The sequence below is a fragment of the Carassius gibelio genome, chromosome B10, assembly GCF_023724105.1.
Source record: "Carassius gibelio isolate Cgi1373 ecotype wild population from Czech Republic chromosome B10, carGib1.2-hapl.c, whole genome shotgun sequence".
Lineage (NCBI taxonomy): Eukaryota > Metazoa > Chordata > Actinopteri > Cypriniformes > Cyprinidae > Carassius > Carassius gibelio.
The window spans coordinates 16,200,673-16,215,464 of record NC_068405.1 but is presented as its reverse complement, the minus strand read 5'-3'; the positions used below and the strand labels follow the sequence as shown (position 1 = coordinate 16,215,464).

At 36.9% G+C, this 14,792-nt stretch overlaps 1 protein-coding gene across 18 annotated transcripts in view; it reads right to left on the bottom strand.

Moving 5' to 3' along the window:
- The window catches only part of LOC127966553 (disks large homolog 2), a 186,218-nt gene that overhangs the window by 123,359 nt on the left and 48,067 nt on the right, over positions 1 to 14,792 (bottom strand). For 2 of the 18 annotated variants that reach the window (XM_052567629.1, XM_052567632.1), the window contains exon 1: positions 88 to 268. The exons of 15 other annotated variants lie outside the window; for them this stretch is intronic. In XM_052567629.1, coding sequence (XP_052423589.1) covers positions 88 to 117 — 30 coding nt within the window. In that variant the 5' untranslated portion in view covers positions 118 to 268. Of the gene's footprint in view, positions 1 to 87; positions 269 to 14,792 lie in introns of those variants that run through there. One more of the 18 variants, XM_052567633.1, reaches the window with a different exon arrangement.

Below are 14,792 nucleotides of genomic sequence, written 5' to 3'. Positions count from 1 at the left end.
TCGAAACAGCACTTAATTACTTCAGTTTGCGTCCCTCCTTCTCTCCACACTCGACATGACGTACAGTATAAAGTCTTTTTTGCTTACCTCTGGGCTTCTCACTTTCTGTTCCTGCATGCTTCTCTGAGTGTGTGTGTGTGTGTGTGTGTGTGTGTATGTGTGTGTGAGCGCGTTTCAGTGACTGTTCAATCGGACAGTAGAGAGGTGTTCATGTTCTGTGGAGTGGCTTCCTTTTCTCTGGGCAGACTCAGAGACTGTGTTCATCGTGTTTGTGTGTGTGCGTGTGTGTGTGTGTGTGAGAGAGAGCATGCCAGAGATGTGGGGAGGCCCTGAATCACTTCCCCATCGCTGCATCCAGCACTCTGCGGCACTCAGCAAGTCTACTGCAGGGAGCACAGCCAAGCAGGAACTAAGAGAGGAAGGGCCACCGAGCCCACACGGAAAAGTTGTACTGCAACACAGTTCCCGCTCAGGAAGTCGACAGTTGACAGGTACAACAAGAGCTTTGTAGCTTATAAGAACCTTAAATCAAGTATTAAAGCCAACAATACTACAGTTTAGAAGTTGCATAGTTAAAGGGGTCACATATGATACAATTTAAAATTGTCCTTTCTCTTTGGAGTGTTACAAGCTCTTGGTGCATAAAGAAGATCTGTAAAGTTGCAAAGACTAAAGTCTCAAATCTAAAGAGATATTCTTTATCAAAGTTAAGACTCATCTAACAGATGTTCAGGCAAAGAAAGAAGGTGCGTCTTTTATTCTCATTGTAGTATTTTTGTTGCTGCTGCAGCCACATTGTATAGACGCTGAGTATTTCATTGTGAAAGCGAAACTACTTTGTTTGACCTTCCAAAAGAGGACGATATCCTGATATCATGCCTGGAGCTGATCCATGCTGGTCACTGAGGAATACATCAACTTTGCACTGTGGATCGCCAAATCGCCTTTCACCGTGGACGAAGCGGCGTCAAGCCCTGGGTCGTCACGTGGTTGCTGCAAGCCCAAGATCACTCCTTCATAGCATAAATGGCTGCCCACTGCTGCGGGTGTGTGTTCACAGTGTTTGTGTGTGTTCAATGCTCTGTGTGTGTGCACTTTGAATGGGTTAAATGCAGAGCATGAATTCTGAGTATGGGTCACCATAATTGGCTGTATGTCACATCATTTCTTTTTTCTCAAGCCGGCCGCGGCTCATTCTAGACCATTCTAGGCCTCTGGCCTCTGCTCACTCAAGGCTGCGATGTGTGAAGCCCCCGTATATTCTGCATCCTGTGTAGGGGTGGGTGATATACCTCTACACGATTAACCGGTGTAAATAAGTCAACCGGCAGAGACTTTGGACTATCGTCTTTGTCGTGGATATACACTCATGTTACATTGATGTGCTCTGTCGTCACAAACACCTATCATTTGTATGTTATTAAGCATCATGTGAATTTTAAGTGATTTTGAAGCCACTGAAATGCATTCAGCAGCAAAAGAAAACTCATTTCACTAAGTGTGCATTGTCTGTCTGTCTCTGAGCACTGTCAGAGAGGCATGTACACGTGAAGGGAGGGAGTACGTGAACAAAGTTTTTTCTTTTCTTTTTTTACTTTAAAGTGCTAGAACAGTTAAAAACACAAAAATGTACGTCAAAATTCCAGAAAGAAAACCTCACACTGCTCTTGACTATATTAGTTTTGTAACTTTAATAAGAAATATATATTTAATTCACACACTGAAAAATATAGTGTTTTTATTTTTTATTTAAAAAATGTAACATTTCTTATTTATTTGTTCAACTGAATTATTTTTGTACTATTGTTTGATAAGTTACTTAAAAAAAGTAATCCACTACAAATTACTAATTACTTCTTTAAATAATTAATAATTTATTACATTACTGATTACTGCATTTAAAAAGTAATCCGATTACTAATTACTTTACTTTGAAGTTACTTTCAAGTTGACTTTACTTTTCAAGTTATCAAACCTAAAAATGCACTACAAAGAGAAAACTTCATAGTTCTTTCATTGATTTAATATTGATAGAAAAAATACATAAGTATTATTTTTTATAGCCTACGCTCCCATTATCAACAACAATTGTTTTTTGTTTTTTTTGTAAAATAAAGAAAAATTTGGTGCACTTTTTGCATTCTCAGTCTCCATGAATGTCTTCCTGATACCAGTCACTAAAATGAACAAAAAATACATAAGAAATACAGTAGGCTATATCTAAAAAAAAAAAAGCATTAAGTGTCTGTTATTAAATGAAGTAATGTCTAAAAAATAATCTGTATGTAACCAACCAGGCTTGAGATGCGCGAACGTAAATATCCAGATCACCTCCATATTCAAAGAAAGATTCAAGTTCACCTCAGCTACTTTTTGTTTTTGGAATAAGACGTGCTCCTTAAGCAATAAGCAATAGTGATGCCAAAGCAGTGGAACGTCTCATTCTGAATCATTTATTTTTACTTATTAGTGTTACTGTGAAAAAAACTTGTACACATTCAATTTTTGAACTTTTCCCAAACTATAATGCCAGACTAAAATATGTTGAGTGCAACATTTTGAAATATGACTCATACGAATTGAAATACAATCTTTCATTGCATCTAAATGTTGTAGGACTCATCTGCATTTTAGCACACATTGTCTGGAGATTTATTAAAGGGCATACTGACCTTTTTTGTTCATAATTTTTTAACACTGCATTTGTAAATTAAAAGTAACATTTTTTATTACCATGAAATAAAATTTCACACATTGTTATATAAGATTTTTGACTTGACACCTGCCCCTAATCCTTTGTGAAAGATGCTTGAAATGTTGTGGCTTGTTGAGAAGTGTATTACTTTTCTAAGTGATCATGATCAAAGTTTTCAATTGGCAGATATAAATTAATTCTGTAATACTTTGCAATAAGATTCAATTTGTTAACATTAGTTAACTGCAATAGTTAACAAGAACTAACAATACAATTTCTAAAGCATTTATTAATCTTAGTAAAGGTTATTTTCAACAAATAACACATTAAAATAATATTTTGTGACTGTTTTGTGAATATTTTGGGACTTGGGATAGTATAAATGCATAATTCATTAATTCAGTCAATATGAACTAACAATAAAAAAAATTATTTTCTTTTAATAATGTTAACAAGAGTAAATAAATGCTGTGAGAAATGTATTACTTAATGTTAAAGCATTATCAAAAGAGTTACAAAAGATTCAATAAACTTAGGGGGTGTTCACATAGAACATGTTTTTAGCATTTCACCTCTAAGAAAGCCCCCGAAAACTACCCAGGACAGCCCTAGCAACCGCAAAGCAATTACTTTACTAATTTTTTTTAAGTCTATACTACGCTTGTTAACTATAATGGCCTCTTTTGTGTGTGTGTATCTGCTAGCAAAGCCCGACAGGAACGAGCTGTGCCCATATGATTAATATGTGTATGTGATACAGTGATAGACAGCCGTGAATGTGTGTGTGTGTGTGTGTGTGTGTGTGTGTGTGTGTGTGTGTGTGTGTGTGTGTGTGTGTTAGAAATGCAGGAGGTTTAATGAAGCTGTAGTGGGCGGTGGTGACTCTGCTTGCACTAATGAGAAGACACAGAAACCACACTCACATACGCCATGGACAAACATAATCACAAGGAAACACAAGCTTGTCGTCTTCTAAGAAAGCTCCAGGGGAACAGACAAGAATTCCACAAAGACATCAAACATCAATACCACTGTCTGACTGCTTGTTAAACCCAGAGTAAAGCTACCATGACCAAAACCCGCAACACCGAATCTACCAATAAAAAGGCATGCAAAGTTATCAGGCACTGACTATGAAAAAGATCTCACTGAAATTCTTGAAGAAAATGGACATAACCATCATATTCAGATAAGGAGAAAAAATATAACAAAAGTGCTCTAGCACAAAGTGCAGGTCCAGGTTAGAGAAGGTATGTCTGACTCTCTGCAAGTGTTACTGCATTCATCATCAGAACTAAATGAGATTTCCCTGTGAAATATTCATGATTCCATGACTCAAAGCTAGCAGATGGGTCAGTACTGTCTGGGTACCTCCCTCTCCCAGTCTGAATTCACATGCCGGAAAACACAATGGTCCCCGGGTTCACACACAATGGTTGGAAAAACCAAAATATAGAGAAGTAGCGTGCGCAATGTGTTGGGACAGAGTGTTTCCTTTAAGTGAGAGAGTAAAAAACTAAATCCAACTCCATTCCTGGCTCACACTATCATTATCTTGAAAGAGAGGGTATGCAACATGTTAATTGCCATCAGCTGGCTCTTCAAGCCAAATATAAATTCTAAAACAGTAAATAACAAGGGCCAAATCATTTTGCTTAGCTTACTATCTAATGTTTTTTCCCTGTAATGTATGTGTGTGTGTGTGTGTGTGTGTGTGTGTACAATTTAATGCATTATAGTTACATCAAAGTAATACCAACTAAAAATAATGATAAAAAACATTAAACATTAAAATAATGCTTGTGGATCTAGAGTTTGAAAATTATCTTTTACAACACTGACTGCAAGACTACTGCTAAATCAAGTCCATTGATTCAAGATGTTCCAAGAAGTAGAAAGGTTGTGTGTAGCAGTACTGACGTGGGAGAGAGTACTGAGTAATGTTACTGAATACAGCCGGCCTTTAGATCTGAGATACCCAATGGTATAGACAGATCAAGTGCGTTATTATACAGCCTACTAATGCCAGAAAGAAAAGCACAGATAGAGCTCAGTTTCACTCCTCTACACACATCCACCCCCATACGTACTCTCACATGTAGGCTTCTACACACACTGGCATTAATCTCTTACCACACATTCACAAGCCCTCACACTCCCACATACACACAATCAAGTATCACACACACTGCAAATGTATTACTATAATCGCTCAGGAACTAACATCCATACAGTTTTTGGCTTGCCATGCACACTTCCTCTCCTCCCATCACCAGCATGTCCACCCCTGCATCCGCAGCATCAGGTTTACTGCCAGCTTGATGCAAGAGAACACAGCTTCTCTTAGATAAATCCATTACAAGCTGCAGAGGAAAGCAGAATGCCACCTACTCCAAGCAAGCAGCAATTTACCAACATAAGAAAACCCAGACGAGCCCCCAACTAAATCTTCTCTTTATGCATGCCTGCAGAGAATATAAAATAGCCCAAGTATATCTGAATAGGTCAGTTCACACCAGTGTTTCAGAGCTTATTTCTGTATTCTTCAACAAAGTTTGTGTATAAAGTAGAGCCGACTTTTCACAGGCAGCACTTCCCCACCTTGCATTATCAGGGCACTTCCTGCTCTGGCAGCAGAGGGAGGTTGGGGGAAGTGAGGCAGACAGGTGCAGTAACAGTTTCTTGCATATTAAACACCTCTTACTCTTTAGCGAACAAATTCAAGAAACTGCATCAGAAAGGAGTGGGATCGACAGGTATAATTATAGTGATATTAACAATACTGAACAAAACAATAAATATAGCGAAAACATACAATATACACACATAAGAAGCTACTTAATCTGCTCATAATGTTTACAGAAAATAGACATTATTAATTATCTTTATATATATTAAATGTAGATATTATAAAACATCAATTATTTATACATTCAGATAAACCTCTGCTATATTAAGATAATTAACTAAACAATTTTATATAATTAAAAGACTAAAGGTTTTATTAAATATTTGTATATATTGGTGTTCAAAAGATAGATTGTGTGTGTGTGTGTGTGTTTGAAAGACGTCTCTTATGCTTACCAAGGGCTGCACATATTCGATCAAATATACAGTAGAAATATTTTTACATTGTAAAATAGCACATTTCAATTAAATGTAATTTATTCCTGTGATTGCAAACCTGACTTTTAATCAGTCATTATTCTAGTCTTTCACTGGATCCTTCATCAAATAATTCTAATATGCTGATTTGATGCTTAAGAAATATTTCTTATTATCAATTTTAATAGTTATGGCAGTGTGAGGCTGCAATGCCACATTTGCAAGTTTGTATTAGAACTTGAGAAAAAGACTACAGTGTTTTTAAATTAGCAGTACTCCGATAAACTACACTACACTTTAATCTTTTGATAGATTAAAAAAAATCTCAATTCAAAAGCTTTTTCACACTGATACTGTTCAAATCAAAATCAAATCAAAGTTTATTTATAGAGCACCTTTTTAAAACAGCAGGTGTTCACCAAAGTGCTGTACATACAATATAAAGTAAACAGTAGAACTAAAAAGCATAAAAAGAAATAAAATATAATAAATAAAAACACAATAAAATATGCAATAAATACAATAATGATTTATAACACACACTTAAAAGAACTCCTAACAGGTAACTCTCATACTGTGTTATATGCTGTACTATACAAATATGTTTTTAAATGTAATTTAAAAACAGCAAGTGAAGATGCCTGCCTAATGTACAAAGGTAAATTATTCCAGAGTTTCGGGGCCGCTACTGCAAAGGCACGGTCACCTCTGCTCTTTAATCTTGCATTGGGGGAAACTAAAAGCAGTTGCCCAGCAGACCTAAGTGCTCTGGATGGAGCATATGGCTGTAATAGATCTGAGAGGTATTTAGGAGCAGTATTATTTAATGATTTAAAGACTAAAAGTAAAATCTTGAAATCAATTCTAAAACGAACTGGCAACCAGTGAAGGGAAGCTAATACAGGTGTAATGTGGTCTCGTTTGCGTGTCCCTGTCAATAAACGTGCAGCCGCGTTTTGTACCCTCTGCAAACGTGTTAGAGATGCCTCACCAATGCCTACATAGAGACTATTACAATAGTCCAGGCGGGATGATATAAAAGCATGGATGACCCTCTCAAAATCAGTAAAAGATACAAATGACTTGACTTTAGATAATTGCCTTAACTGATAAAAACACGATTTAACTACCAAATTAATCTGCTTATCTAGTTTAAAGTCACCATCCATTAAAACACCTAGGTTTTTTACAACGGGCTTCACATATGACTTTAAGTTGCCAAGATCTACATCAGGGGTATTGATGGTACCACCAGGTCGAAACAAAATGATTTCAGTTTTATCTTCATTGAACTTTAAAAAATTAGAGGCCATCCAGGCTTTAATATCCTCAAGACATCTCAACAAAGGTGCTATAGAGTTTGCATTGTTTCGTTTTAAAGGCAGATAGAGTTGCGAGTCATCTGCATAACAGTGAAATGAGATGCCATGTTTCCTAAATATGGACCCTAAAGGTAATATATATAAGGAAAATAAAATGGGTCCAAGAATGGAACCCTGAGGGACTCCACATACAAGAGATGCAGTAGAAGACACAAATTCCCCAAGACGTATCGAGAAAGTTCTTTCACCCCTGTTAAAATACCACCAAATGCTTCTGGATAAACCTCATTCAGAAAATCAAAAGCACAAAACAGTTTACGTAAAAATCTGCCAAATGTGTTCTGCTTGACAGAAAAATCTCCTGGTGTGGCAATCCAAAGATGCCACAACCACCTGTGTGGCCACATGGCATAATCGTACAGCCCCATGTGACACTCACACATGTACATTACACAGAAAAGTTCACACTTACAGCATGGTCTTACCTTCACATTGGACCTCAGTGCACAATAACATGCAAAAAACATTGCAAGTCTTGTGTGGCATAAGGATTGGTGTGGCAACAAAGCTTCTCAAAGGAAAGAAATCAAGAAGAGGAAGAAAAGAGTCGGAGACGGATCACATCCCTCAACGTGCACTCCCAGCAGAGCATTGCGGCGGGTTGCTGTATCCGTCTCTCTGGGATAGGGACTCGTACTCAACACATGGGCGTCAGGCATGCAGGGAAAAATACGCTATGCTTTGTTGCTGGATGAGGAATTTATCTGACAGCAGTAGGAAAAGAACACCACGAATGGGGGATTCTATCTTTCTGTCTTTCCTCTCTCCATCTCACTCTCTCCCTTTCACTCCCTCTCTTTAATACAGCACAAAGAAGAGGCAGGAATTGAGCGAGGGAGAAGATTTTGGAGGTTACCGATACTCTAACTGCACTAGATTCGATACATGCATGTACTGTAAAACAGTAGCAGGTGAAAAGTTAAGGAATGGCGGTATTTATTTGAAAAATTTCTGCTTGTGCACACACACCCTGTGCTGTTATATAACACCCCTCAGGACTCTCCCTACAGTGGAACGTTGCTAAAAAAGCTGAATTCATTAGGCTAGAAAGCAACAGAGCTGTAAGCAGTCTTTCATTTAAACCACAATCTGGAATACAGTATGCTTTTGCTGAATATTTGTGGGAAGGTTTGATCCACATTTCAGTGTCAAAACACCGTGCACCCATGAGATTACGCACTTGGTATTGAAACATGCATAATTCATGTATGGCATTAGAATGCAAATCAGAAATTAAATCTAATAGCAGGATTATAAAATGGCCTGAATCATGTTTTTCAAGTGACAAAGTGCATCTGAGAAAATACCCATTAAAGTCGCACGTCAATTTGCTAAATTATTAAACATAATTAAGAATCCAGATTCTTGACATTTGCATTTGGTCCTGTATTGGACGTCAATTTCTCTGAATTGTAATAATCCATACTGCACCAACATACAATAAACACAAGGGGGCAGGAGTCTAATTCAAAATCTTCAATTTGCAATGGTGAACACAAGTTAAAAATGTATTGATAATGTGGCAATTTTGCTACATTATTACAAACTATCCCTGCCTGAGATAAACAAAATGCACACAGCATGAACTGAATTACTTGTCAACCATGTAAGTGATTTAATTATTGCGCTATGAATGTGTTAATGCAGCTCAGCACAAAAGAGTTCCACTAAGGCTAAATTAAATTAGAAAGGGAGAGACAAAGGCTAATGACTTCGAGTACTTGAGAGGAAGGAGTGAACTCAAACTAAATGACACCTCTCAAAACATTTTTTGATTGAAATGACTTTATAATTCTGTTAATACATGGAAAAGATTAAAGAAAGAAAGATAGATAGACTATGCTAGGTTTCTTTTCATTTACTTTGAACAGACAGTAGTACAAATTAAAAAATTCCCCCTAGATGTGAATATACTAAATATTAATACATAATGTTGCTAAAGTGAACGCGCCAGCGCACAAACAAACAAACACACACACACGATGAACAAAGCTTTTACGGGTTTGGAAAGAAATGGGGTAAGTGATTAATGACAACATTTTCATTTTGGGGTGGAGTAAAAAGACGTGTGCCTTTCCAAATCTAACTCATTCAATTGAATTTGCCACAGGTTAAAGGGATAGTTAAATAGAAATTTTATATTTATCTGCTTACCCCCAGGGCATCCAAGATGTAGGGGACTTGGTTTCTCCAGTAGAACACAAACAGATTTTTTTAAACAAAATGTTACAGTCTGTCAGTCTTATAATGGAGTTGAATGGGAATCAGGGCTAAAACATAAAATAAAAAAATAAAAAAACATACACAAACAAAACCAAATTAAACCCTGCGGCTCGTGATGATACATTTATGTGTAAAGACACAAGACGATCGTTCTGTGCAAGAAACTGAACCGTATTTCTATTGTTTTTTATCTCTGATGCACTGCAATGCCTGAACTGTCTGAACTGTTTGAGAGCCTCTTCAAAACACAGCCTGCACGTGAGGCATCTTCTTCTTCGCAGACTTATAAGTGCATTACCGCCACCGATCTCTCAAACTGACCATTGACATTCTATCCACAATCTCAATTAGGAGTGTCAGTGGTCCACTTGAGAGATAGGTGGTGGTAATGCACTTATAAGTCTAAGAAGAAGACAACTCACGTGCAGGCTGTTTTTTAATTTTTATAATATTAAAAACCATTGTTTTGCTTTGTCATTATGGTGAATGGAGTGTAGAATTTAAAGCAATTCAACATAATGCAGCAACATAAAACGTAAAAAAAAAAAAAAAAAAAAAAATTATTACTGTTTTTTCTGCATTTTGATCAAATAAATGCAGCCCTGGTGAGAAAAAAGTGTGTGCCCATTCACACCATAACTATACTTATAAATAGGGATGTAACGATACTATAAAATGGTGCGATGTTGCAATAGCAAAATTCATCTCGATATAGGTCTTCTGGGCAAGAAGTGTAGTTTTTAAAATATATTTGTTTTGGGCCATTATGCTTTGGCAAAACATCTGGCAAATGAAATGAAACCGAAAACACTATATGGCTTAATTCATTGAAGTATGTTTTTGCTGCGTGTTTTAAAGTGCACACATTGTTCAGGCGATAAGCTCGTGATCCGGTGTTTTCTGCACCTCAGAACGGCTCTATTCACAGTGAATAAATGCAGTAAACATTTATTAGACATTCTGTGAGTTTAGTGCGTGTTACTTAGGGATGGGTATCGTTAAGGTTTTAACGGTATTACTACTCTTACCGGTACTGCTTAACGGTCTGGTACTTTAACGGTATTCTTATCGGTACTTTGTGTTGTGTGTGTATGTGTTTTTTTTTAAGAATTTGATTTGATTTATTTAAATATATCAAGAAAGCCTTACAGTAAACATAAAAACAAAAAGGCATCAGATACAATCAAGGATAAAAACACAATAAAGTCCAGGACTTATTTCAATTGTGGTCCTCAATAACAAGTTGAGAACAGAATTAACATTTCTTAATTTTTTTTTTATGTAAAATTAATAATGGGCTTGTCTTGGACCAGAGGTGTTAGGAGGAGTTGGTTGGTTCATAGTAGCTGCAGCTTAAAAAAAAAAAATTATATATATATATATATATATATATATATATATATATATATATATATATATATATATATATATATATAAAATAAAAAGGTTGCAAAATGTGGCAATAGGCTATTTTGTAAACTAACTTGAGGTGCTGTGCATTTAAGTTAGCCAAATAAATGTTTACATTTGCATACTGATTTTTCCTTATTTGGAATTTTAAAAACAAGAAAATCAAGAGAAATCAAGAAAATATGTTGATTCCATTCTCATTTTCCCCAAAAGAAATCAACAGAATTTCTACGTAAGGTTAGCAAACTAAGGAGATTTTACATTTATTTTAAATGACGTGAACAACGTTGATTCAACATGATTTTAGCATACATACCTGACGTAGATGGGGCAACAACCAGAGACGAGCTAGCTAGGCAGTCGATACACACATAATGCACTTTTGAAAGATGCTTTGACAGATTGCTTGTGTTTCCGCCCTTACATGCAAATATTGTTTTCCACTTATGACAACGAGGGTTGTCAGCATTACTCTAGTGAAGTATAACCACACTTTGGAACGTTTTGCTCTCTCCGCCATCGTCACTCTTTGTATTAAGCGGGAGTTTTCGTACTGTTATGCGTGTACCGCGCTCGTTCTTGTTGTGTGTGTGACTGACAGACAGCCTCCGTGGCGCGCATGCGAGTTCTTGCAGATCTCACAGACAAACGTCTTAATAATATCGCAAATTAGAAATGTTTGGTCAGATAAAATGTGCACGATAAGATTAAGCAAATCTTTTCGCCATCTTCACTCTTTATTATTAAGCAGGAGTTTACGTACAGTTAATGCATGTGCGTGCGCTCGTTGTGGTGTGTGTGTGTGTGTGTGTGTGTGTGTGACCGACAGGCAGCCTCCGCGGCGCTCATGAGAGTTCACGCAGATCTCACGGACAAACGTCTTAATAATATCGCACATTAGAAATGTTTGGCGAGATTAAATGTGCACGACAACATTATTAAAGGTCCCGTTTTACGCGCTTTTTTGAAGCTTTGATTTTGTTTACAATGTGCAATATAACATGATTTAATGTTTCTCACAATTCACCTATCTGTATACTGCTGTTTTCACTGTCACAAAAACGGGCTGATGTCTTCCTTGTTCTATGAAGCCTCTCCTTCAGAAATACATAACGGGTTCTGATTGGGCCAGCAGTTTCTGTGCTTTGATTCGACAGCAGCTGAGAGCAGGCTGCCCTACTGGTAACGCGATTGGGCTAGAACGCACGTGCTGGAGATGTATTTATAGTCACAGGAGCGTTTTTACTGACGAGATGCGCATGAAAACCGCATTTGTTTTTTTGCACAGCCCTAACATCTAGCTAAAGCTAAACAGCGTTGCCCTTTGTGTAATAAGTTACAGAAACTGTTAAACGCACCAACTTAAATAATAAAATATACTTACCGGTTGTGGTCCATAAACAACGCCTTCTCCAGACAAAGAGGGAACTGCTCCATCTTTCAAGAATCATCTTTGTGCAAATCCGGCATTAAACTGATTGTGATTGAGAAAGTTTTCCTCAGCAAGCTGTCCTCAGCAAAATGAGCTGCACATAGTTTTACATGTGCATTATAATTTTCGGGAACCGAGTTAAACATAAATTGTAACCATTAATCTCCAAGTACAGCTTTCCTGGGAAGCCCAAACAAAGATGATTGGACTCAGAGATGAAAAAAAAAACAGCGTTTCAACAATATGGCGACAAACACAAACAGCTCTTCCTTCTTCTCCGTCGGAGCACAACAAGGCCACGCCCCCTGTTTGTGAATTCATGTGGGAGGTGGTTAGTCAAAAAAACTGTTTTAGTGACGTTATTACTGCAGGAACTAGAGGGATGTAGTCCAAGTGGGTCGTTTTTTGTAGGCAAATTTTCTTAAATCAAATATCTCGCTTGGAATTGAACTTTGAGCTTTAGAATTTTACAGATATTATTTATACTCTAACAACAACATTACACACTAACTAAAGTTTAAAACATGGAATCACGAAGAAGGGGACCTTTAAGCAAAAATACATAGTACATTATTTTTTCCTCCAGTACTGAAAGCAGAACCGATACCGTCAGATCTTACTGATACTACGGTCTTATAATTTAGCCCCGGGGCCAGTTTAATACTGGGTTTCGGTGTTACTGCAGTTACGTTACTGCAGTCCAAATTCAAAATATCTCTTTCAAGTGTAGCAATTTCCCTACTGTATTGCAAAAATAATATACCTATGGAACATTAATTTTCATTTATTTTACAGTGCATCTGTTTTACAACATATGGCAACTACTGTTATGAAGACAGTGACAGTATATCACAAATAAAAATAATGTTGAGTCCCCTTTAAAGTTTGTAGGTACAAAACTACAAGAACAAGAACTACAGTTCACAGCTTATGTTTTCTTAGTTAAGAAACATGGGTTGGAGCTCTTAATTTTGAAGTGCACTAGATAGAATAATTAAACCTTAAAATGCAGTTTTCATTCACCCTAATTTTTTTTTTTTTTTTTTTTTTTTTATATTGCAATAAATATATTATCGTGAACTTCATATTGCAATAATATCGTATCATGAGATTTTTATATTGTTACATCTATACTCTATAACTATAGCTATAAAGTTTTAATAATCATTCTAATTGTATGAGACAAGAGAAATCCACACAAAAACTTTAAGACCAGAAGAACAATATTGTCGGAATCTGAACAATATTGTTTCAGATTTTTTTTTTTTCCAGTTGATGAATTATGAAATAAGAAATCAGAATCCTCTACTGATATAGAGTTATGTGGTTTTGTAGGAAATGGCCTTAAGACACACACATTCACAAACATACACATGCAGTGTGGTATTCTGGTAAAAAGTATGGTTACCATGGTAAAATGTAACTGTATTCATTGTACAATTTAAAATTTCCTTTTGTACTTCCCAGTGAAGATTGTTCTAATATCCAGCTGAGGAGCACATGGGAGTGTATGTGACTGTGTGAGTGTGTAAATCAGTTTGCCAGTTCAGAGCTGGGTGGTGTTGTGAAGCGCGGGCGAGCGCTAGCATGCAGTGGGAGGCATCAGAGATGCTTTAGAAAATACATTTTTGGTGCCAGCCTCCCTGTTACCAGGGAAACAAGTTGTTCCATGGTTAGCAGCTTTACAGTAAGGCGAGGGAGAGAATGAGGGGGTGACAAGAGAGAGGGAGTGCTGAGGCAGAAGACTGAAAGGGTGGAGAAAGAGAGGAGGTGAGAGAAAGAGTGGAGGCGACTAAATTCACCAATTAGCCACTGGGAACTGCAGCTTTTGCGACCAAAATAGTGTTTATGTGAGAATCAACATCAGATTCTCTGTCCGAGGCCAGTTTCAGAGGGGGTATACAGACTTTTTTTACCTCAGAAAACTTCACTTGCTGTGACCTGACGTTCAGCCTTGGACAGAAATAGATACAGAAAGACACACTGGACAAAAAAGGTTGTATAAGCTGGAACCGTGGACAGGACGAGGGAGACAAACAGGCAAAGCTGCACTGAAGCCAAAACACTTTAACAAGCACAAATATATCTCCTCCCAGAGGCAGCTCCTGCTGAAGAAATGAGTCATACACTCTCGCTCATGCACATACACACACGCTCCATCATTCTCCTCTTTTAACACTGATATGCATGTTAAAACACTTAAGGTCACATTAAAGGTGAAGCGTGTCATTTTTACACCATTAGTAGCACCAAACGGAATTGGAAAAATTGTTTCCTGAAACCCCCAACCCCCCCAAATGATATTGTTCTGATAATGCTGAAATCTGTGCATTTTTTTAAGTTAAAATACTTTCTAATAACACCGTAATAGGCAGAGACTATATTTAATCCAACTGTAAGCTGACCCTAGTGAAAAATAAATATACTAAAATTAATTTAAAGTACTCAGACTGCTAAATTGGAACAACTCATTTTGTACTTTAATGCACTTTAATTGTGAAAGTAGTACTGAGGTCCAACTAAATATATACTGAATAATGAGTGG